Source organism: Dipodomys ordii, unplaced genomic scaffold (genome assembly GCF_000151885.1).
Source record: "Dipodomys ordii isolate 6190 unplaced genomic scaffold, Dord_2.0 Scaffold129, whole genome shotgun sequence".
Classification (NCBI taxonomy): domain Eukaryota; kingdom Metazoa; phylum Chordata; class Mammalia; order Rodentia; family Heteromyidae; genus Dipodomys; species Dipodomys ordii.
Genome location: NW_012267345.1, coordinates 2,628,120 through 2,652,787, shown reverse-complemented (window position 1 = coordinate 2,652,787; position 24,668 = coordinate 2,628,120). Strand labels below are relative to the sequence as shown.

Below are 24,668 nucleotides of genomic sequence, written 5' to 3'. Positions count from 1 at the left end.
CCTGCGAAGGCGCCCCGGCGCTCGCGAGACCGGGGAGGGTCAGGCCTGCCCGAGGGAAGGGGCCGAGGGGCGGCCGCAAGCGCAGCTCTACCTCCGCGCTCCAGCCCACCGACCTGGGCCGCGACGGCAGCTCCCAGGGCGCCTCCCTTACGGGCGCGTCCCTCGCGTCCGCGGTCCCGGCACCGCTCGGACCTCCGCCGCGGTAAACATCCGCCACCGCCTCTGCGCCTGCGCGCCCAACGGCAGGACTGCGCGTGCGCCCTGGCGAGGCTGCTTAAAGGGCTACGGCAGCGGCGCCGCTACCCGTGCGCTTGTTTCTCCCCGCAGGGCCCGTCGCCGTCTGCGCACCGGCCCCCACCGTGGGTCGGCAACTGTCCCACACTCGCTTCCCTGTGAAGCCGGCCCACCCCTCATTTGTTTCTCCCTCGGGCCCGTCGCAGTCCGCGCACTTGCCCCACGTGGTTCCGCCTCTATCCGTGTACTGGTCCCCACCATAGGCCCGCCCCTTCGGATCGCCCCGAGCGCGTACTTGTCCTTCACATAGGCCCGCCCCTATCAGAGCACTCCCGCCCCTTCGGATCTCCCCTAGCGCGTACTGATCCCTCGCATAGGCCCTTCCCTGTCAGAGCATTCGCCCTCCATAGGCCCGCCCCTTTGGCCCGCCCCTATCAGAGCCCTCCCTCCCCGGTAGGCCCGCCTCTACACGCACTGATCCCTCGCTTAGGCCCGCTCCTATCAGAGCCCTTGCCCCCCGTAGTCCCGCCCCTTTGGCCCGCTCCTATCAGAGCCCTCCCTCCCCGGTAGGCCCTCCGCTTTCGCGTACTCATCCCTCTCATAGGCCCGCTCCTATCAGAGCCCTCGCCCCCCCCGTTGGCCCGCCCCTTTGGCCCACCCCTCTCCGTGCACTGGCGGAGCTCTCACGCCGGTCCCTGCTCTCCAGGGGCCGGACGGGAAGGGTTAGGGTGCCGGTGTCTCGGTTGGCGAAGGGTCTGTTGGCTGAGGACGCTGAGGGCACGGGACCTAAAGTGGACGGGTGTCTGACGAGTGTCTGCTGCAGGACAGCACAGCCCAGGCTAGCGACGGGAAGGAGGGCAAGGCCGAAGAGAGAAAGCTGTTGGGGGAGGACCCCGTCTGGCCGGCGCCTACGTTGGCGGGACCGGAAGGACCGACGGCGCGAGGCCCCGCCCCTACCAGCCGCGCACCGGGGTGCGGTGGGGTGCGGTGGCCTGGGCGGCCATCTCCGAAATACGGTTGGCCGCTGTTTTCCGGGCCTGGACTCCGACCCACCTGCGAAGTGCTGTGGGTTAGTTCTTCCCGTCTGAGCGAGAAGAAGCCGTCCCTGACGGTTCTCCCTCGGTGGTGCGGTCGCACGCTCCAGCCTCCCGCCGTTCCTGCGTGTGTGTGGAGGGAGCTTGCACTCGGTAAGAGCGCCGCTCAGCCTGCGGGGGATCGTGACCGGAATGAGACGCCGCGAGACCCGCACGGGAAGACAGACACTGACTCCTGGAATTGGTAGGCCTACTCAAATCTAGTTAACACTTTGATAAGCAGAAACAATTTAGGGACAAAAGGTGGTATTTGAAGTGAATGAACTGAACTGAAACAACTAGATATATTTTAAAAATAATAAGCCAGGCGCCATGGCTCACGCCCATATTCCTAGCTACTCAGGAGACTGAGATCTGAGGATTGCAAATAGGAGATAGGAGAGATGAGGGTTCAAAGCCAGCCAGGGCAGGCAGCCCTGAGAGACTTGTCTCTCTAATTAATCATAGAAAAAGCCAGAAGTGGCGCTGTGGCTACAGTGGTAGAGCACTAACATTGAACAAAAGGCCCTGAGTTTAAGCCCAAGAACTGGCAAAAAAAAAAAAAAAAGTAAATAAGACGTAAATAATTTTTTTTTTGTCGGTCATGGGGCCTGAACTCTGGATCTGGGCTCTGCCCCTCAGCTCTTCAGCTCAAGGCTAGTGCCCTACCACTTGAGCCACAACACCACTTCGAGCTTTTTTCTGCTCCGTGTGGTGCTGAGGAATCGAACTCGTGGCCTCATGCATGAGAGGCAAGCACTGTACCAGAGCCAACTTCCCAGCCCCAATAAAATAATTTTTAAAAGTCCTAACACTTTCCACATAAAACTTCTAGACCATAACAGGAGACAATCTAGATGACCCTAGGGTTTTGTGATGAGTCTTTACATGTATCAATCCATGAAAGAAAAAGAATAGTAATAAGTTGATTTTTATTATAAACTTCTGCTCTGTAAAAGACACTGAAAAAATGAAAAGAGAAGCCTCCAACAGAAAATAGTCACAAAACATGTGTCTTACAAAGGATTCTTTAAGAACTCTCAAAATTCAACAATAAAACAAACAGGTAGAAATGGACAAAAGCTCTCAACTGATGCTCCATAAAGAAATATACAAATGGAAAATGAGCGTGGATGAATAGATGCTCAGGATCATGTGTCATTATGGAATTGCAAATTTATAAGACAGTGAGATATCCATACACATATATTACAAAACCAAAATCTAAGATATTGGAAACACCAAATGCTGGTGAGGATGTGGACCAAACAGCATCCTTGTGCATTGCTAGAGGGAATGCAAAGTGTTACCTCCACTTGGAAAGACAGTTTGGGCAGTTTCCTGCTGAGCTAAGTGTAGTCTTATACTATCTAACACTTGTGCTGCTAGGAATTACCCAAATGAATATGTGCACCACACACATACACACACACACACACACACACACGAGGCACATAGATCTTTATAACAAATTCATAGTTGTCAAAAACTGGAAGTGACAAGGATATACTTCATTTACATAGATGAATGATAAACAATTGTGGTATTAATAGGATATTAATCAGTGATTTTAAAAATAGTAAGATATTATTCTGCCAAGAAAAGACATAGGGGAAACTTAAAGTGTCTTTTGCTAAATGAAAGAGCCCAGTGTGAAGATTGTAATATCTTAAGGATATGACATTATGTAAAAATAAAAACTATAGAAATAGTAAAAAGTTTAGTAATTGCCAAAGATGGGGAGGGTAAACAGGTAGACTCAGAAGATTTTTAGGGCAGTGAAATGATTATATTATTACACATTTATCAAACCCCACAGGAACAGGTGTGTAGCTCGGTGGTAGAGCATTTGTATAGGTTCCATACCTAACACACACACACACGCACACACACATGTTCAGCACCAAGAAGGAACTGTATGCTAAACTGGGATTTAATGAAATGTAATATATCAATATCATACATCAATTGTAACAATCTATATTAATGCAAACAAATGAGAGAAAAGATAAGAGAAGGTCATAGAACTATACTATATGCTCAAGTTTTCTGAAAGTTTATTATGCTGTATGTGTGTATGTGTATGTGCATGTACACACTAGTACTGGGGCTTGAACTCAGGACTTGGGTGATGTCCCTTAGGTTTTGTGCTGAAGGCTGGTTTTCTGGTGGTGAATTGGAGATAAGAGTGTCATGGGCTTTCCTGCTCAGGCCGGCTTCGAACCTCCGTCCTCAGACGTCAGCCTCCTGAGTAGCTAAGATGACAGGCGTGGGCCACCGGGACCTAACAGCGTATTACTTTTTGAAAAGGTGAAAGGTTTTGTTTTGTTTTGTTTGCCAGAAATATAAGCTCTGCAGAAGACTTACAGTGTAATATGTTAAAGACAGAAAGCAAATGATACCAGATGGAAATATAGATCTGCACAAAAGAATGAATGGCACTGGGGCTACATAAATATAACTATGTAAGACAATTTTCCTAGTGCATCTTATCCCTGGGTAAGGACACTACTTCTTACCTTGGTGACCTTTGTATTGTGGTTGTTGTATAATGGGCAAGTGTTGCTTTTGCAATTACAATAATTGTAAAATAATTTTTGTTCTCCAAGAATTTTTCATTCTTCTTTAGGAAGAGCTCCTTATCCTCACACTAGTAGTTGCCATGGCTTTGTCCTGCTCAGGATTTGATGGGCACCAAAGAAGATGCAACAAGGTTGGGAACAGAGAGCCATGAGAAGGAGTCCAATAGATGATGCACCAGGGGGAGTGCCCCTTTTACAGAGGAAGGTGACCCTTTGGTAGCCACTCCACAGTCTCAGCCCCCTCCCCTGCACCGTTCATCTGACATCTCTGGGTACTTTGGGCCTCAGCCCTCAGGATACAGGGCCTCTGAGAAACTTGCTCACATATAAAACACTGCTCAGCCTGGCACTGGTGGCTCATACCTGTAATCCTAGCTATTCAGAAGGCTGAGATATGAAGATCATGGTTCAAAGCCCAGGCAGGAAAGTCCGTGAGCCTTTTCTCTCCAACTAACCAACAGAAAACCAGAAGTGGCACTGTGGCTCAAGTGGTAGAGTGCTAGCCTTGAGCAAAAAAAGCTCAGCGACAGAGCCCCATGACAGAACAACAACAATAATAACAAGCCCACTGCTCAGCTTTGTTAGTAGTACTGTGGTGGAACTGTGCAATTGACCCTAAGGGAGGACCTCACACCTGCTCCAGGGTCAATACTGGGCAGAGGGATGACAGATGTTGACCTTGGCCACAAGGTGTCAGCATTACACAGCTGCTGTGTTAGGAGCAAGTACTAAACTAGGTCAGAAAGGAAGAAAAGTAGCTCTTCTTAAAGAGAAAAATAGTAGTTCTTCCTCCTTTTACGCTAGAAGAGAGATTAACAGTCTTTAGACAGGTGCCACATCTCCTCTGCTACCACACAGTAGCATGGTGATGCTTAGCAGGAAATATTGGTGAGCTCAAATGCACTCATTGAAGTATACAGTTGGAAAGGATTTCTCTCATATTAAACTATTTTAATAAAACATTAGCAATACTTGGACACAAGAAAGGCATCAGCAAATATCAATTTCATGTCACTTTGAATAAAAGCTACATATGTTTGATTCTGGAGAACCTGCTGACCCAGGGTAGAAGTGGTATCAGAAGGCGGTCCAGGTCCCCTGGGGTAGATTTGCCCTGATACATTTCTATCTCACTGACACTGTTGCCAGTGACAGAAGCTCAGGATACCCCCAACACACCACACACGCGCGCACACACACACACACACACCAACTCCTCTGCTACTGCCCACTCACTGCTCACTGTTTTTGTGAACTGTAAGAAACTCAAGGCAAGTGTTGCCTAGCAGAATTAGGGTCCATACCAGAAAATGCTACCTTAAAGCAGTAGCAGACCTGACCTGACTAAAAGGAAGTGATTGTCTCAGATCAATCCATTCTTTAGGCACCAGGTAAGCGGCAGTCAGACTTGAGATTGCAGACAAGACTGCTTTGACTGGTCCTCTAAACACAGGGGAAGCTGTGGTCAGTCATCAGGTGATTGGTACCCAACAGGGGTGGACCTCCGCTGACTGTGGCAGAGGCGCAGATGAGAAGTGCAGAGAGGGCAGAGTTAGGCAAATGTCGGAGGTGCTGAGTGACTTTGGGCTACTGTCTTTATGTGGTGAGCAGGAGAAAGGAAATGGGAGAGGTGCCCAGCGGTCAGATCTCATGAATCCAGCTCCCAATGGGCTGGCCTGAGGCAACCCAGTGTGCTGAATGTGTGGGAGCAGGTGTGCTGTGAGGGCCCTCTCCCCTCTCCAGTGGCGTCCCCAGCCACTCAAAGCTGGACCAGGAACTGCCCTCCTGCCCACACACCCCCTTGGTACTGCCATTCACTCAGCACCCTGTGCTATTTCCTACAAGGAAGATCTGGTTATAGGTCCTACCGTCCAGTGATAATGTCATGGGACCTTAGTACTTTAGGCCAACAATAAGCCAGAAAATAAGTTGGCAACGCCACTTCACTGCTCATTCCCCAGCATTTTTGTATCTCATACAAAGTCAGGTTATAATGACACCCTACTCACCCCGCACTCCGCCATGCTGCAATGGCCAGCCCTATGAGTTACACATACTTCCTTACATCAGAGCTCCTGCTCCTGCCCTAGACAGCTATGAAACTTGCCTTCACTTCCCTCTGGCACAGTGAGCATTCACTGACCACCTCCATACCCTTCCCTGCTGTCTCGGTAGTTCCTCTTACCAAGTATTTCATTCTCGGATGAGCAGAGAGTTAGGACTCACATCAAAGAGGCTCCAGTGTCTCTGGCCAGCCCAGCCTGCTCTGGGGCCTCGGCCTGCCCCTCCCCTCTGCTACCTGAGGGTCATGGCAGCTACTTCTCTAATCTTGGAGTCACCCACTGTGTCTGGGAGACACAGTGACTGCTCTGTAGGGATCCATCTGATCCGGTACCACCCCCTCTTCTCTTTCTGGAGAGACACATCCCAGAGGGTTGTCATCATGTGGGATCTGAGAAATCAGCCCTGGGGCTCAGTGTCCCCATCTGTAGATAGGGTGATGGAGAAGTGCATGTACAAGGGCTCAGGTCAGATGGCCCATCCTCACCACCATCAGACTTGACATATTGGTTTTGACAACTTCTACAAAGAAAGCTATGATAGAATTAAAGATGAAGAAGACACATTTAGCAGGATGTGAAATAAACAGGCAAGAGAAGACACCCCTGGAGCAGAGGGGACTATGTACAATGAGGGTGGCAAATGCTGGGGGAGTAGCAACACTTTCCTGCTCAACCTGTTCTTCCTGGTTCCATGAGGAGAGAAAGGCTGCCCAAGCCGCTCCCTCCCCTGTAAGGCAAGACCTCTGAACCACAGCAGCTCCTCAGGACTGAGGCTCCTCCCCTTCGGAGGCACCGACAGGATCTCCGCATGAGACTTTCAGTTGGGATTGTAAGGACTGACCTGATGAACCCACAGGGGCCAGCCTGGCTGCAGCCACTAGGCTACTCTGATCACCAGGACACATGTCTTGCTGTCAAAGTAGAGTTCCAGAAGGTGCCAGGGCTAAGAAATGTAGGCGTGGGAACAGTATAGTATTCTCCATGCACAGCAAACATCAGCCTCAGAGATGAGTGAAAGAGGGCCAGAATGTAGGCTAGGGAAACTACCCAGGAGTACCAAGGGACAGCTGCCAGGAGGCAGAAATAAAAAAGGAAGCGAGGACAAGCTTCACACTGTAGATACTGAGAAGAAAGCAATGAGGCAAGGTAGCCACCAGCAGGCTAGAGAACCGTTCTGCAAAGTCAGCAGCCCAGTGTTGGCCCCAGGTCGTATAATAATAGAAAAAGGGCCCCCGTGTGCTCTACGGTTCTATCTTTAAACTGGGGCTCTTATCAAAGTCCAAATTCCTTACAGCCAAACTCATGGAGGAGCAAAGGAACATGGTGCAGAACTTCTAACTCCCAGGGAGTGTTGCCAGCCTGTGTTGCAGGGTCCACAGCCAGCTGACAGAAATGGCTCCACACCTGTGCCTGCAGCAGTCTACGGGGCACTCAGTCTCATCTAAGCTTGAGCTTCCAATCAGTCATGGGGCAATGCTGACCTGGCCCTGAACTGCTTCCTCCTGTAAAGGGAAGTCTTGTATTTGTGAAATTGGAGCACATATATCTGGTTTTGTTCCCTCCCAAAACCCAGCTAAAAGGACAGCTTTTAAAGCATAAATTGTTAAGAACAGGGAGATAGATTAGGCCACACAGATGCAAGATAAATGGCCCAAGAGACCCAGAACACTGCATTCTAGCCAAAGTACAGGAAGCTCAGAACCAACACAGCCCACCCACCCCACACACACCCTGAACCCCTAAGAACTATCAATACAAGATTCTGCTGGAGATGAACAAGTTAAAAAAAAAAAAAGACATCAAGTAGAAAGTATTTTCAGAAGCCAGAAGATACCCAAGACCCCCCCCTACCCTGATCTAGGTGCTGGTAGAGATGACAGAAGCCATCCCTTCTGTCTCTGGAGGACACCTCAAGCTTCATTCTCTGGAAAGGATCAGAGAGAGGGTCTTCAGGCTTGGAGAGAAGGCCCTGCCATGGGAGGAGTTCCTATACAAATACAGAGGTAAGTCCTGAGGCACTGACACCTGTGACATCAGGACAGTACTAGCCCAGCAGGCCAGTGGCCCAGACAGTCCCCCTGAGAAGAAGAGAGCATCTTCTCAGGGGTGACCAGCTCATGCCACTATCACCTGTGGAACTAACATCATAGGAATAGCCTTGGTCCCACCTTCTTGAGGCTGGATGAGCTGTTGTGCTCTCTCTCTGTTCTGCCACATATAAGTGAGGCCTACCAAGTCCTGTGGGCTTACCCTAAGAATCCCAGGGTATTATGATAAATGAAGAGTGAATATTTATCTGAAGGGGCTAAGGACTTGGGACCCTAAATCCAGGCTCCCAGAACCTCTCAGAATCCTGAAGCTGGAGGAACAGAGCTTGGATAACCTAAAAGTCCTGAAGGTCAAAGTAGTCTCCTTAAACTTGAGGTTCTTTAAAAATCAAGAGTTCTCTAGGGCTGGGAAGGTGGCTCAGTGGTAGAGCGCTTGCCTTGCATGCATGAGTCCCTGGGTTTGATTCCTTAGCACCACATAAGCAGAAAAAAAAAAGCCGGAAGTGGTGCTGTGGCTCAAGTGGTAGAGCGCTAGCCTTGAGCTGAAGAGCTGAGGGACAGCGCCCAGGCCCAGAGTTCAGGCCCCATGACCGGACCCAAAAAAAAAAGTTCTCCACCCCGGCATTCCTTGTACCTGATGCTCCTCTCCAGGAACTATACCCATGCTATGCTGCCAGCCATGCCTCAAACACTGTCTCTCTTAGAAGTCTTGGTAGAGCCCACATTGGTCAACTCTCTTCATGTCACCGTGGTCACAGTAGTGCAGCCCTCACCATGGCCAGCCCTGGGCCTGAGCCACCAAAGGTGACACTCCTACAGGCTGGAGACCCGGAGCAAGGCAAACCAGGACTCAATTTGGAGCCTAACTGGTCTCTGCTCTTGTTTTCAGCTGACCAACAGTCCTCTGCTTATGAGTAGACATCTTGTCTGGGCTGTGGCCCCGCATCCCTGTCCCAACTTCCATAGCCCTCCATGCTTTCTGACTACACCCCAGCTGCAGCTGGAGACCAAATCTCCAGCGTCTTTCTCCCACCCACATCATGTTTGCAGTTCTTTAGACCACTTAGGAATTTCCCAGAGACTATAGGCAGAACAATATGTTGTCAGACCCCAGCAGAGCTCACTGATTATGAAGACCAACACACTGCTTTCACATGCCGCTGTGGTTCTTCATTACTATCCTTTGGAATTGTGTGGAAGCCTCTCTTTTGGGGCAGTGCTGGGGATTGAACTCAGGGCCTCACATTTGTTAGGCAAGTACTCTACCACTTGAGCCATGCCCCCAACACATGGAATCTGTTTAAGTAAACCCTACACCCATGCCCTTGTGCCATTGGGAAGAAACTCTGATCTGAGGGGCTGGAGGTGGTTGACTTCTCTGATGTGTAGTGTTTCAAGGTCTGGATGGACAAAGGGAAAAGAAGCAACGACTGTGGGCAGGACTAAGGAGCCAAGCTCCCGCTGGAGCTGGGTAATGGCCCTTCACTCCTAGGGCATCTCACATCTACAGTCCTGCCCTTGGTTACTTACCATCAGCAGGCAGCCACAGTGGGTCTAGGCAGCTCTCCTTCCACTTCTTGCTCCCAGGAAGGACTGTGACAACCCCTACCTCTCTGGCCAGCAGCCCTGCCACTAGAATGATTCTTCTCTGCTAATCAGCCTTCCCTGGACATGGCCCCCATCTTAGTACCTACTAGGCCAGCATGAGAGATTACAACTCCTGGCCATTAGCTCTGTCTCCAGTTGGGGCCTCAGCAAAAGGCCCTTCTTCGTGGATGACACACCAGTTTGGGCTAGCACTAGGCCCAGCCACGCTCAACAGTGAGTGCCCCAGTGGCCTAGGCTCTGTCTGACAGAAGCAGAAGTGAGAAACACAGCCCAGACTTTCTAAGAATTGATCAGGGAAGATTGATCATTTGTCTTCAGACCAGAGGAGACGCCAACCTGCCTCCAGGTCCAGACTCACAAGGAAAACACATGACTGCGGTTCAGGAGGATGTGATTTGAAGACTCACATGCAAATCTGACTCTGTCCACCTGACAAAAAAGTGTGGTGATGGGAAAAGTGCTTCTGCAAGACAAAAAACTAACACAGGTGAGCTCAAAGATAAAAGGGAGTCATTATCTCACACTCGGGGAATCCAAGTGTAGACTACCTTCAGACATGGGTGGGTCCAGGAGCTCTGAGGAAGTCATCAGACATCTCGGTCTTTCTCTATTCCACTTTGTTTCCCAGCTCCACATCCCTCCATAATATCTGAATTCTCATCTATTCACGACTAGGAGAGATGGCATGGCCAGACCAATTGTGTAATACTTTTTCCCCAACCCTAAAGAAAACTCCTAGGAAGAATCCTGATTTGCACATGCCTGGCTTTATGGAAAGGGCTAAGATACAATGTCTTAGACCTAACAGAACCACACCTGGGGGTAGGTAGCTCCAGAAGAAATGTTAGGTGAACCAGTCCAGGAGGTTACACATATAGAATCAGGGACAGAAGAACCCTACCCACAATGACCACCCACCCACCACTCCCAGTGGGCAAGGAACAGAGTAGCATCTTCCCTACAGACCACAGCACCAATTCACAGTCAGACTTTTATTAGGAAATCACCCTCCAAACACACCACAAAGTGCTGTGGGTCCAACGCATTTCCTGAGGAAAGAGGGTCACAGTATTGGAGCGTCAGGGGACCGGACAGCGGCGCAATCTGTGAGTCTTAACAACTCCGTGGGGCTGACTGTGGCCAGCACTCTCTCACAGCAACATGACTCAGCCAGAAGAACCGCCACAAACGCGACACAAGAAGCACACCAGAGCACACACGTCTGCTCTACAATTAAATAATAATAAATACAGAATTCTGCTTGCTGTTATTGGCCTGAAATAACGGAACCCAAAAGGGAAAAGAAAATCAGAACATCTTTCTCTCCATTTGACCAAGGGGGAAAAAAATCCCCAAATTATCAAAATTCCTCAGTTACAAAATACTTTTTTTAAAAATTCCATTATTAAAAGAATAAATAACAAAATATATAAAAAATAACTCGATTGCATCAAAATTATAACTAGAGGTTATCAAGATTTTTTTGTGGCCTATCTTATAGTCAAATAGTTGGTTTTGCCTTGATTTTACTTATTTTGCTCTTATGGTACCCTAGTGTGGAGTCGATTTGAGATAGTATAAAATTAATAAATAAAAATGTTAAATAAATAGCAAATGTTAACATAAGAAGGTGTGAATATAAATACTTACATCCCGACAAAATTAAATAATTTACAGAATAATTAAGCTAACTACTTTCAGTGTTTTCCAGGAAGTGCAACTTCTCTACTTTTAAATACTAATTCGAAATTGCTGTCACAATCGACTTGGACTCTATTTACACAGTAGGAACATTGTGTTTTTAACATTTTAAATTAAATTTACCTTTTTTCTTCCTCTTGAATGGATCTTAAAAGAAGTGAAACCTTGGCGATCTCCCACTAGGAATTTACTTCCTGACATTACTGTCTCCACCTTGATCCCCTTGAACACAGAGATGGACCACAGCCATGACCCAAGTAAGGTGGCAGTAATGGGCCAGGGGCCTAGGTAGAGGGAAGGAAGCCAAAGTCCTGGCCTGGAGCCCAAACTCAGGGACTTAAACACTGACATCAGGAGAAATCTGTGCAGTCTCTGGGCACTAGCTGCCTGCATAGGAGACTTTTTAGGGACCTCTGGTTTAAAATCCCTTGAACTGACTGGGCCATAATGCTCTTCAACTGTCTGGACCATTGTCTGGAAGGCCTGTTCCTAGCTTCACCTCTTAAGCAGAGTGTTGCCCACCCTTGACACAAAGCTGAATTAAATAAAAAGAGAAAAAAACATGCCACAAGGACCTTGCTGAGCACAGACACATGGCCCAGGTATGTCTTCCAGGTGAGACTCCCACCCACTGAGCCAATGGCTACCCTCCCAGCCTCGACAGACAAAGGAATACTGTGGCTGCAAACTCCAAAACTTCCCTGAGAACCTTGTCCGTGAGCTTCCACTGGAGACTTTGAGCTGTTCTTCAAATTTCTTTCAGAAAACAAAAATAAATCACTTTGTAACACTTCGGTACCCCAGGCACTCACGTGGGAGGTGTTGGCCTGAGCCTGGTGGGGCATCACGAGAGACACTGGTTTCCAGGTGCCCCTTTGGATAAATCCACGGAAGGCTGCACAAGGCTGCCGACGTGGACTGACAACTAGAAGTCACCAACAAACAGTCAGGTGCTCTTACTGTGAGGGGTAGGGTGGGTGCGTGAGCACCGGAGCAAAGGAGGAGTGCACCTCCACCCAGCATTGCCTAGACCTGGATGCCCCTCACAGCCTGCTTGATGGTCTCCAGGAGGCCCTTGTTCTCGGGATTCTGGTAGCAGTCCTGGTTGGAGTACATGTCAGTCAGGGTGCTCACATAGGCGTCAAAATTCTGTTCGCATATTGGCTCCTAGAGGATAGAGTCAGGTTAGCAAGCCCTGTCCACAGAGTCAGCTCCAGGAAGCAGAAAGCAGTGAGCATCAGCCTCAGTCCCCACACTATCCTAAAAAAAGCCCAGCAAGGCAGTGCAGCAGCTGTGGCTGCTGAAACACAAGTGATCTCAGCCACAGTGACCTCTTGCCACCAGAACCACACTCTGCTCCAGATTTATGAGCCAGTCAGGAGGGCTGGAGCCATGGCATACAGCTGCCCAGGCCAGTTGGAAAGTAGAGAACATCCAAAAAGGGCCCAGGACCCTTCCATTAGGACCCAGAAGCAGAAGGGCCAGGGGCATACTGTCTCCCTGCCCTCCAAAGCATCCTTCGGGTAGCTACCAGCTTTGGGGTAGTGCCAGCAGGCTGCTGTTACCTACCATGTGAGGAAGGCGGATATTGGCAAGACTTTGGATGAGGGCCTGACTCAGCCCAGACAGCTCCAGAAACAGAGCTTCATTCTGCTCCTCAATGAGCTTGTTTTCCTCCTCGATGTTCTTCAGGTTCCTCTCCATGGAAGAGATCTGCATCAGAGGAATGAGAGGTGCTGCCTGTCCTGGGCCCTGCTGGGCCCACTGGCCGTACCATACATCTCTCTCTGAGAGAGGATGGGTTCCAGAGGTGGGAACTCTCTACCCTGTGGGGGTCCCTCATCCAAGGAAGGGGCAGTCAGTACCCAGCTTCCTGGATGGGTGAAACAAAGGCCCTCCAGGAACAACAAGAGTCCAAGGAAATGGGAATGAATGCTGACTGTGCCGGGAAGTATAGGAGGCCCCACCTATCCTTAGAGCAGGACAAGGTCACAGACTCTTGGGCGTCCTGGATTCAATCTCAATCTACACCAGTTGTGTTTTTACTTCATCAAGCTCCCTATTTCTGTCTGAAGCTTGGTGGGGCTAGCTTTCCTTTCTTTGCAGGTGACCTCTGCCTCTGAGTCTTTCCATCTCTCAAAAGATAACAAAGGTCACCCAAAAGGCTAGCCTCTCCCAAGCCTCCAGACACATCTTCTCCAGGTCTCAGCCCAACCATATATTCCCAAGGAGCTCAGGGGAAGAGGGGAGGAGGTGCTGAGTTCAGTCGTAAGGCCATGTGTGGCACTATACAGCAACAGCAAACTCTCTTTGGGAGTTACAGATGGGCCCAAGTAGTTTCCTACCACTGCATGATAAACATATGACTTTAAGGACTGCATGGGACACAAACTTGCTTTCTCTTCACCTTGGTCCTTCCAGAGATAGCATGGGACTTCCTCAGGGGGATGGCAAAGAAAAAGGGATTCTAATGAAAGGCAACAGAATCTGGTGTGTGTGTGTGTGTGTGTGTGTGTGTGTGTGTGTGTGTGTGTGTGCGCACGCACACGTGCACACATGTGTGTGCACATATGCACACATGCACACACACACACCAGTCCTGAAGCTTGAACTCAGGGTCTGGGCATTGGCTTTCAGCTTTTTGCTCAATGCTAGCACTTTACCACTCGAGCCATAGCTTTTTGGTGGGTAATTGGAGGTAAGAGACTCATTGGCTTTACTGTCTGGGCTGGCTTTGAACTGTGATCCTTAGGTCTCAGCCTCCTGAGTAGCTAGGAATCCAGGCGTGAGCCAACAGCATCCAGCTAAAATCTGTCTTTTAAAAGGTATGTTATAGAGAGGGAAGGAAGGAGTGACATTACCCAAAAAGAAATGTACTCTTTACTTGACTTTTGTCACTGTAACCCCTTTGCACATCACCTTTATAATAACAATTTGAAAAATAAAAGGTATGCTTGGCTGCATTTTGTTTTGGTTTTTGTTCCATGGTGTCAGTTCCTATGTTGCCCAAGCTGTACTTGAACTCACAGGCTCCAATGATCCTCTTGTCTCAGCCTCCTGAGAAGCTGGGACCATAGGTGTGCACCCCATGCCTGACTCTAAAGGTGGATTTGAAGAAATAATAGGTACTCTCCCAAAGGCACTACCACTGACAAGAGCCCTGGAGACTCGGAGAGGAAAGGAGGGAGTAGCCAGCCCTATCTCCCAACCAGAGATACCAGTAGGAGATTGGAAAGATGTGGGACAGGAGGCCCTATCCCTCCTGTCCTCACACCCAAGTGGCCTGGGGACTCCACATGAACATACAGAAGGCTGTGAAAACACATTCTGAGCTCCAGAATTGGTACTATCCAAGCTCTTGAGCAGCCAGATGTCATCATGCCAGAAGAGAAATAAGCTGTGGAGCTACAACATGTCATATATCTGCTGCTCCCAAGAAGGGGCCTCACCCCCTCACATCCATCCCCGCTGATCTAGAAGGGGCCTCGCCCCCTCACATCCATCCCCGCTGATCTAGAAGGGGCCTCGCCCCCTCACATCCATCCCCGCTGATCTAGAAGGGGATCTACCCCCACTCCCTAGGGAGACTGGCCTGTTATTTATTCCTTTGCTCCTACAGCTACTCAGGGACATCCCTTTTTGCTTTCAAAATGAGAATGTTTTTCTCTCCGATTACAAGTGTTCATTTGGGGAAAACAGAGCAATAAGATACACTTATCTAAGGAATGTGTAACACCAGTGTGTACTCACCAATGCTCAAGCTGAAAACTTCCCTCAGTGAAGTGAGTCCCTGAACAACATAATGGAAAGGGACCTGCACTCATCTCTGCTCCACAGAAGAACAAACAGGAACAAAGAAGTGTGTGTCTGTGTTGGTCCAAGCCCAGGCACCACCTGAATTCGCTATCAAAACTAAAAGACTAAGCCAAGTGTTGGTGGCTCATGTCTGTAATCCTAGCTACTCAAGAGGCTGAGATTTGAGGATCACGGTTCAAATCCAATCTGGGCAGGAAAGTCCATAGACTCTTATCTCCAATAAATCACTCAGAAAAAGTCAGAAGTGGTACTGTGGCTCATGTGTTAGAGCCTCAGCCTTGACCATGAAGAAACTCTGGGACAGTGCCCAGGCTCTGTTCAAGCCCCAAGACTAGCAAAACAAACAAACTAACTAACAAACACCTCTGAAGACTGGGAACTTGAACAGGATTACTAAGGTTAGTGCTAGTGGATTCACACTACTCAAACAAATGAAACTAACTCAAGAGAATAACTAATACTAATGGGTCAGGCCACCTGTGGAGTGAGATCCCACCACACCACCACAGGATGAGTGGACAGCCTACCAGCACACATTGAGTACTGTGTGATGGGCATGGTACTGTCAGGCAGCTCAGTCCCAACCACACCAATGGATTCACAAAGTCACTAGGAAGACAATCAGCTCAGTCTCAACCTCAGAAGTGGACTTTAATGCCAGGTGCTGGTGGCTCAAGCCTATATTCCTAGCTACTCAGGAGGCTGAGATCTGAGGATCGCAGTTCAAAGCCAGCCTGGGCAGGAAAAGCCATAAAACTTCTCCAATAATCCACCAAAAAACAGAAAGTGGCGCTGTGGCTCAAGTGGCTTGAGCTGAAGAGCTCAGGGACAGTGCCCAGGCCCAGAGTTCAAGTCCCATGTCTGATGAGGAGGAGGAGGAAAAAGAAGAGAAGGGGGAGGAGGAGGAGGAGGAAGAGGAGGAGGGGGAAGTAAACTTCACACAGTCCCAAGGTTGGCTTCTGCTAGAAAGAGTCAGGCAAGGCCAGTGCCACCCACCTGGGACTGCAGCTGCACCATGGCAGCCTCCATCTCTGAGTTGGACTCATTCAGATCTCGGATCTCCTGGTTCAGCTGCTTGATCTCCTCGTCGTTTTCCAGCACTGCCAGAAAGAAAGCTCAGCTGTGTCTCTGGTCTTAAACCCAGACCAGCCAGTGGGATATAGAAGCGCCTAAGGCCCACCCGCCTGCCCCAGATGAACTCTGGGGCCTGGGCATTGGGAAGCTTCTGTGGAACCACAATGTGAGGCTTGTGTGACTCCTGGCTGGAGCCAGTTGGGGGGACACAGGTCTCTTTGGAGGTATTAATGTCCAGAAATGCTGTCTCTATACTAGATGAGGCGCGCTCTCCAAAAACAGATTGGCATGGACGCTGGCGCTACCAACAGATTCTCATACCAAAAGTAACCAAATCTGAGGTCAGTGCTGCCATGACCATCGAGGCCAGGTGTCTAGGGCTTTCAGAGCCAAGGTCAGTAGGCCCATCAACACATGCAAGGACATGTTCCCAGAAGACCTTGCCCTCCCCAACCCCTTTCCTGCCAGTACAAAAAGGTTAGTGAGCAGGGACATCCCAAAGTGTACCCTTACCTTCACTGGTTTTGAATTTAGGATTGAGAACCTCATCCCCTGAGAGTTTTCCCTTTTTTCCAGCAAACGTTGCTCTGGGACAGCCAGACAAACTGGAAGCAGAGGTCACACATCACTAAGCGGTCTGGGGGCTGAGTCCACAGACCAGTCCAGGGTCCCACAAAATGACCAGGATCAGCCCAAGGCACATTCTCTCTCCTCCAAAAGACCCTAAGGACCTCCTTATGGCAGATGGTCTCCCACTGCTCCTGCCTGCCCTGCCTGAGGACAGCACAAATACCCAGGCAGGTACCCTCAGGGCCTGTCCCATCTGGCACAACTGTGGCTGGCCACAAGGATCTGGAGGGACCCGGATGTTATTCTCCCCAGGAGCTTCTACCCTAGGGCCTGAGGCATTGCTTGCTAGTGCTTTACAGCACTGACCTCTCACAGACGACAACCCCTCACTCTGGAGAGACTCTAGGGTGCGGGAGCACTAAAATTCATGGATGATTCCTTAGATACCGATAATCAAGCAGAAAAATGAATTGAAAGTGCAAATTTTCAAGCATGATTTCCTTTTGTCTCGATGACTTAACATCATAAAGGGACCGACCTGGTCTAGGCCCCTACAGCCTTCACTCTGGCCTTTCAGGCCTCTCCCCTGCAATCTGGACCCTACAGCCATCCCGTGGTCCAAGGGAGATCCTGTCTCTCTTCTGCTCCGCCAGGTTACCAAGGCAGCCTGGTCAGACCCTGGCTTACATGTTTCCGCCTCCTCTCCTTTGACCATCCTCTACTTGACCCAGCAGGCCATCCTTATCCAGCTCTAGCCACTCAGACAAGCTTCTTCTCAGCATGCCTCCTTGCCTACTTCCCTGCTGTTTTCCCCAGAACCATGACGGATATCCACCACACTAAGTAACTTCCTCTTTCATTTATAGTCTGTCAGACTGTCCAAAACAAGGGCAAGGGCTGGTGTCCTTCTGTTCTCTGCTGTATTTCTAGCTCTAGGTTCTAGGTGGGCTCACAGTAAATGTTTTTGTTGAAAGAATGCATTTTCTGGGTGCCAGTGGTTCATGCCTATAATCCTAGCTACTCAGGAGGCTAAAATCTGAGGATCACAGTTCCAAGCCAGCCTGGGCACAAAAGTCTGCAAAACTCTCCTCTCCAATTAAGCACCCAAAAAAGCTGGACGTAGAGCTGTGGATCAAGTGGTAGAATGCTATTTTTGAGCAAATGAGCTAAGGGGCAGCACCCAGGCACTGAATTCAAGCCCCAAGACCAGCACTGATTAATTAATTAATTAATTTAAAATGAATAGATAATGCATTAATTATATAGGTGAAGGAAGGAGGGGGAGAGGAAAAAGAAGTATGGAGAAGCATGGGCACTGGCCCCAAGACCACACACAGATTTGGACAAGATCTGGCACTGACGCCATGTCCTTGACCATCATTGTGACTGCCCAAGACAGAGACAGAAAGGGTGGGGGTTGCTGATGAAACAACACACACACACACACACACACACACGAGTCCTGGGGCAGATAGGGGCAGGTAAGAACCGTGAGCATTGCCTAGTTATACTGACAGACAAGACTCTATTCACCAAGTTGTTTGCAAAGCAGACAGGCACCTCTGCCCAAAGTTCAAAGAACAGACCCCAGTGGGGGAGGGTTGGGGAGTGAGGTATGAAAAACAAACTTTTTCTGAAAAATTGGCAGTCTGTAAGAAAACTTGAACACAGACAGGGTTGTAAGAGGCCACTTAAACTGAGCTTTTAGTCAGGTGCCAGTAGCTCACATTTGTAATACAGCTACTAAGAGGCTAAGACCTGAAGATCAAGGTTCAATGCCAAGCTGGACAAACAAATCTGTGAGACTCTTATCCCCAATTAACCAGCAAAGGCCAAGAGTGGAGGTGTGGCTCAAGTGGTAGAGCACCAGCCTAAAGCAAAACAGCCAAGCAAGAGTATAGTATAGTATGAGGCTCTCTGTGTAAGCCCCATTACCAGCACGTGCGCGCACACACACACACACGCACACACACGCAGATGTTTTTGCAGGGCTTGTGAATTAACTAAAAGCTAAACACTCAACACACCACCACTACTACCACTACCACCACTTTGCCTATCTCTGCCCTTTGATCTGAGCCATTCCAAGCTCTAGTCACTTTAAAAGCATCTCCTAGAAGAACAGGATTCACTGATAAGCATCTGAGACAAAAGACAAATATGCAATGCTCTCTGGTACCTATGACCTTAAAAAGCTTTAACTGTGCATATCATTCTCACCCTGCCCCCTGGGGCCAATGTGTGGTACCAGTAAAGAGGTGGGAGATTTACTGAAGTGCTGTGTTGCCATGTCTCTTTATGGCCATGTTGGGGGACAAGCAGCTACATCTGAGACTCCTGGAGTGTGGGTTTCAAGGGCTCTGGTCTTAACTTGGTCTCCAGGTCCAGTGTGATACTCCCTGGAGGAACATCAGAGCCTGGAGGGAGGCTTAGGAAGCAGATAGATCCTTGGCTCCCCCATTCAGTTGCCCACTTGGGCCTTGCTTTTTCCTTCCACACCCAACTCTAGTCTTTCCCGGAACCCCCAGGTCATGTCCCAACAAGGCCACACCCCTACTTGCTGACAGAGAGAGCAGGGCCTGTGGGGAGGTACCTCCGGTGGGTGAGGAAGCCACCATTGGCATGGCCAGAGCCGTCACAGCCTGGAGTAGGGCAAGTGGGGCCCTCATTCTTCAGCGATTTCCAGGAGAAGGACGAGCCGTTGAGCGAGCCCTCTTTCTGCCGCCGGGCAGCCAGAGGGCAGCCAGATGCACTTCTGTGAGAGGCATATTTGCCACTGATGTGGCCAAGCCCCACACAGCCTGGAACCGGGCACCTGGACACAGAAAGGCCAAAGTAACTATAGGAGTACAGGGTAGAATTTATGGAAGACCAGCCAAGCCAGACCCAGGAGACCCAGCCTCATACAGAGAGGGCTTCTGAGAAAGTCAGGAGGATAGCAGAATCCCAGAGCCAGGGGAAAGTCTGGCCTTCTTTCTCCATATACAGCAGAAAGGCCTGCAGATCAGGAAAACGAGGGAGACTGAGCTTAATGAAGCAGCTCAGGGACAGCGGGGGCTGCCATCCACAATCTAGGGCTGACTGGCCAGGGTGTGGTAGCTTTTACAGCAACACAGCGCTCAGGTGGAAAAGACTTTGCTGAGACATCCCATAATCATCCTGCCCGCGGCTGGCCAGGGGCAGCATTTTCCTTCCTGCCAGGTATTCAGGGTCGGGAAAGAGTGATTGTCCTTGCACCTTAGGGAGTGCCTGGACTAGTGAGATCTGGGGGACAGGGCCATCCAGGGTAAGACTCCACTCTTCACACTTCCAGTTCTCCCAACAAATGAAACAAATGAGGCACCACGTGTCATACACTGACTGTGTGCTGAGCACACAGCACACACACTAGACAGAGGGCACTGCTGGCCCACTTACAGAGGTCAGGGCGCCTTCAGGAAGAGTGAGAGCCAGCAGCAGAGACTTCCAGTTCTCCCAACAAATGAAACAAATGAGGCACCACGTGTCATACACTGACTGTGTGCTGCGCACACAGCACACACACTAGACAGAGGGCACTGCTGGCCCACTTGGGGTCCAGGTCAGGGCGCCTTCAGGAAGAGTGAGAGCCAGCAGCAGAGACTTCTGCTGTGGGTCACAGGGCCGGCCCTCGAGGGGGTAAGTCAACAGTGCCAGGTCATCTCAAGCTCCAGTCCCGACAAAAGCCGCATGAGGGCTTCAGGCAGCTCGTGTGCAATGCCCAGCCCCTCAAACCTGGATGACTCCTAGCTGAGGGCCCAGGACACCTGGGACAAACACAGCCAACCTCAAGATGAGAGTTTGACATGGAAAAAGGTTATCTGCTGATGCCCTGACATCACAAGTTCAAATGACCAGATGAGAGGTGGCTCTTTGGTCACTCTGTACAGCAAATTCAATTTCTTCTTACCCACTTCTTGCAAAACTCTGAACCTCCCTGCCAATGGTTGTTGTTGGTGTTCACTGGGATTGCTTCCACGTATTCAGGTGTGGTTCCCTTCTCTTTATGCCTGCATTGAATCCTCAGAATTACCAGGTAACATCACATTGAGCCGTGTATGGGGCATGAGCTGGCAAACGTTTCTGCTACTCAGGAAAGCTGCCATGTACTAGAGCACATGGTGGGGTGCAGTGTGTAGTGACATGAGATCTGGAGCAAGAACAGCAGGAGCCAGAGCATTTTACATGTCAGACACAGGGCGCCGGGCAGTGATGGACCTTCTCAGGGCAGTAGGGGACACAGCAGTGTAAGTATCACTACCTGAGTCCCACACTAGAACATCTTTTGACTTCTATAACAATTTATAAAGCTTTAGCACCTGGGATTCACCACAGAATGCTGACATAAATCACAAACAGTGCAAACATGAGAAGTCAAGAATTAAAACTCGTCAGCATCTCCTACAAAATCACAGCTCCACTCAGCTAACAGAACTCATCCCTCAAGGAGACCTGGTGCACCCATTAGGATTTCTACTTTACTTGGAACTAAAGATGCTAGTGAACTGTAAATATGACTGGTTTATGGCTGAGAGAAGGCCCTAAAATTTGGGGTACTAGCAGGCACCCCGCCTTTTGCTGTGTAGCCATTAAGAACTTTGTCTATCCTACAAACACTAGAGCACCAGTCTCCACTTGGCCTCAGAACTCTTGCTTTTTGTTTTTTTTAATCAAGGCTGACAGCACAGTAGAGAAGGAAAACAATTTTCCCAGTTAGTATGAAAAGATGCCAAACTTTGTAAGGTCCATTCCTGGATGGCGAACAGACCCCGCCCAGTACCTGCATTACCTAGGCAACTGGGACACCTGGAAGAGATCACATCTACATCCACTGAGGTCACATCTGAATCTGATGTGGCCACACCTTTCTCCCACCTGGTCCCACCTCTTACCTGGTCCCATTTCCCTTTACCTGGACACACTTTCCCCCCACCCCTACCCTATATAAGGCCTAACCCAGGGCCAGACTCCCTCTTTTGCCAGCCATGTGGAGTGCCAACCTTGCCTGGTCCCAGCAGGTCTACTAAATAAACCTACCCCTTACCTGAATACCACGTGTGTGGTGCTGTTCTTACTTGGCTACCTCTTTTTAAAAACCTAACAAATATCATTTTCAAATGCAGCACAATTCATTCCTATAATTCTTACCAGTAGAATTCTTACTCAGTCCATAAAGGCATTACATTCCTATGATCACAGAAAATTCTTGATTCTCGAGAGGAAAAATAATTTTTATATAACCCAGAATATAGTATATAGCATTTATAATACCAATAACCACATTTTTGCACCATTAATTGAACATTCACTGTATTATCGTGGTAAAATTTATATATATATATATATATATATATATATATATATATATATATAAGCTTTATTAGGCCAAACAACAGTTAAAGGGATGAGCCCTTCTGAAGACTGTGATGTTGGCTGGGCCCTTCTCTGTGTCCGGGTAGATGGTGGGCACAGCAGAAGCAAGCTCCAAGGAAGAGTGAAATCTCATGCCAAGTTGCTCCTCTTTACAAGTGAATTCTTTTGCTGCTATGAGCCCCTCTGAAGACAGTGGGCCCAGCCCCAAACAAGCCAGCTCAAAGCACTGGACAACCAAGACGCCCTGGGCAACTAAGCCTATTGACCTACTGTTGACCCATTACCCACTCTGCTAGGAGTCAGCTCTGACATTCCCATGCCCTGGGAAAATCAGCCAGTCAGTTGCCTTATCTGAGCCTATGACAGCCTGGGCCCCTAAACACATACTTGCAAATGGGTGCTGAAGAGGACTGGTTCCCTACAGGGAGAAGAAGGAACCCTGCAATGGCGTTAAGTCCCATCCAAGTGGGTCACACAAGGAGCCAAACACCTTCCTCAAAGACATATCATCCTCTACCCTGCCCATGAGAAGGACAGTTTCGGGCTACACTTTTTTGCCTTAGGAGCTTGGGCCATGCAAAGCCAAGGGTGTCTTCTGTCTTCCCTAGCAGGATCCAGTTAGAGACACGTAACTGGTCTATCTGACCTTTCCTACCGTGCAGTAGTGCACATTGCAAGCCCTGCAGGTGTCCTAGAACCATCCTTAGGCATCAGAGTAGTTAGTCTCCTCTCAGCCTCGTCAAACACCTCTGACCTGAGCCTAAAAGGACCAGCACACAGGATATGATTGTAACACCCAGACATCCATATACCAGGTTCAAGCAGTTCAGTAAAAAAGAAAGTTCCCATTATTAGTTTGGTGATTAGGTATAAGAGAAAGGGAGTTTGGTTTTTTGTTTTTGGTGGTGGTGGTGGTTGTGGGGCCTGGGCACTGTCCTTGAGCCTCTTTGTGCTCAAGGCTAGCACTCTACCACTTGAGCCACAGCTCTACTTCCAGTCTCTGAGATTAATTGGAGGTAAGAGTTTCACAGGGACTTTTCTGCCCAGGCTGGCTTCAAACTGCAATTCTCAGATCTCAGCCTCCTAAGTAGCTAGAATTATAGGGATGAGCCACTGGCCACCGGCAGAAGGAAATTTTTTGTTGTTGAAGTTTTTTACTTTTGTTTTCGTTGTTGAGGATCTCACTACATAACCCAGACCAGCATCAGACTCCTTGATTCTCCTGCCGCTACCTCCCAAGTGCTGGAAGGCTTGTACTGGTATGCAGGGCAGGGCTCTGCTCTGCTTGTTTTGTTAATGTAACACACAGGAAAATCTAAGCTTTGAGAAGCATTGAGGGAGCAAGCATGGCCCAACAACGTACTTCATCAGCTCTGGGTCCTCCTTGTCGTCCTTGGCCGGTGTGACCTTGAGTCCACTCTTCTTGGCACGTGGGCAGCCTGACAAGCTGGTTTGGGAAGAGGAAAACACACCAGCTCAATCCCAGAACAGCAGCTCCCTCACCCATCTGCCTCATCCTCCTCCCTCAGGAGAGAAAGATGACAAATGAGTCGATCTGTCAGTGAGTCAGTCCTACAGGTCCTATGGAGCAGAGTCAGCAGATATAGACTCTTCACACAGGACAGTGGATGGCGGTGGGGGGGGGGGCGGCGGGAGGATCTCTGTGAGCCTCTAGCTCTGATTCATTTATTCCTGCAAAAGGCCACATGACAGGTTCTGGAAGCATCAACAATTTGGAAAAGTTGAGAATGTGTTCTAGTTGTTAGCGATATTCATGTCTTACCCAGAACCTTGGAACTTTGTCTAAGGCAGAGACCACACACACCTTGGAAACAAGTTGCACTTACCTCCGGTGTGAAGCATAGTTCCCTGTTATGTGGCCGGAGCCATCACAGCCAGGGGTAGGGCACCTGTAGAGGAAAGTGGAATGAGACCATAGCCAAAGTGTGACTCCCTGGACTCAGTTCTCACCACATCTCATACCACCCCGTCCAGGACCCCAAACCACTACCCACTGGAAGTGCCTCTTTGCAGAGAAACATCGCCAATACTGCCAGCAACAAGTATCTGACAGGGTTATCCAGGGCCTCAGTCCTAACCCCAGTCACACCAGGAAGGTGGGGGGCTGAGGGGAAAGAACTCTGTGGGGCTCAACTTTATACCAGTTATAGGCCAGCATGTTGGGACCAGCCTTCTGGGTCCACTGCACCCAGAGAAGACCATAGGCTCTCAGTTCAGCCTGGACTAGAAGCATCCAGAACTCATCTGAGCCTTAGCTTTGAGCATGTGAGTTTAGGAAGGATGTTTATGAGTATCTTCTAGGTGGCCTCGGCAGAACTATCTAAGCTGGTGGCATTCTGGGTAGTAAGAATCAGGAGGGGAGACATACAACACAAACTTTATATACCCCGAAGGGTTTGATGCAGGTATCACACAAGGTGGTATAAATTACACTCTGATATTAGAACCACGGGGTTTCCCCTAAAGGACACAGTGTGAGGCACCCCA

At 49.3% G+C, this 24,668-nt stretch overlaps 2 protein-coding genes across 3 annotated transcripts in view; both read right to left on the bottom strand.

Moving 5' to 3' along the window:
- The window catches only part of Pcmtd2 (protein-L-isoaspartate (D-aspartate) O-methyltransferase domain containing 2), a 24,421-nt gene extending 24,116 nt beyond the window's left edge, over positions 1–305 (bottom strand). The window contains exon 1 of one of the 2 annotated variants that reach the window (XM_013030397.1): positions 92–305. The gene's annotated coding sequence lies outside the window, so the exon portion shown is untranslated. The remainder of the gene's footprint in view (positions 1–91) is intronic. The other variant, XM_013030398.1, reaches the window with a different exon arrangement.
- A 12,030-nt stretch (positions 306–12,335) lies between these two features.
- Positions 12,336–24,668, bottom strand: part of Myt1 (myelin transcription factor 1) — a 70,006-nt gene continuing 57,673 nt past the window's right edge. The window contains exons 17-23 of the mRNA XM_013030368.1: positions 24,008–24,070; positions 23,524–23,607; positions 19,363–19,584; positions 16,713–16,804; positions 16,122–16,225; positions 12,879–13,022; positions 12,336–12,476 (exon numbers count right to left, since the gene is read on the bottom strand). Coding sequence (XP_012885822.1) covers positions 12,336–12,476; positions 12,879–13,022; positions 16,122–16,225; positions 16,713–16,804; positions 19,363–19,584; positions 23,524–23,607; positions 24,008–24,070 — 850 coding nt within the window. The remainder of the gene's footprint in view (positions 12,477–12,878; positions 13,023–16,121; positions 16,226–16,712; positions 16,805–19,362; positions 19,585–23,523; positions 23,608–24,007; positions 24,071–24,668) is intronic.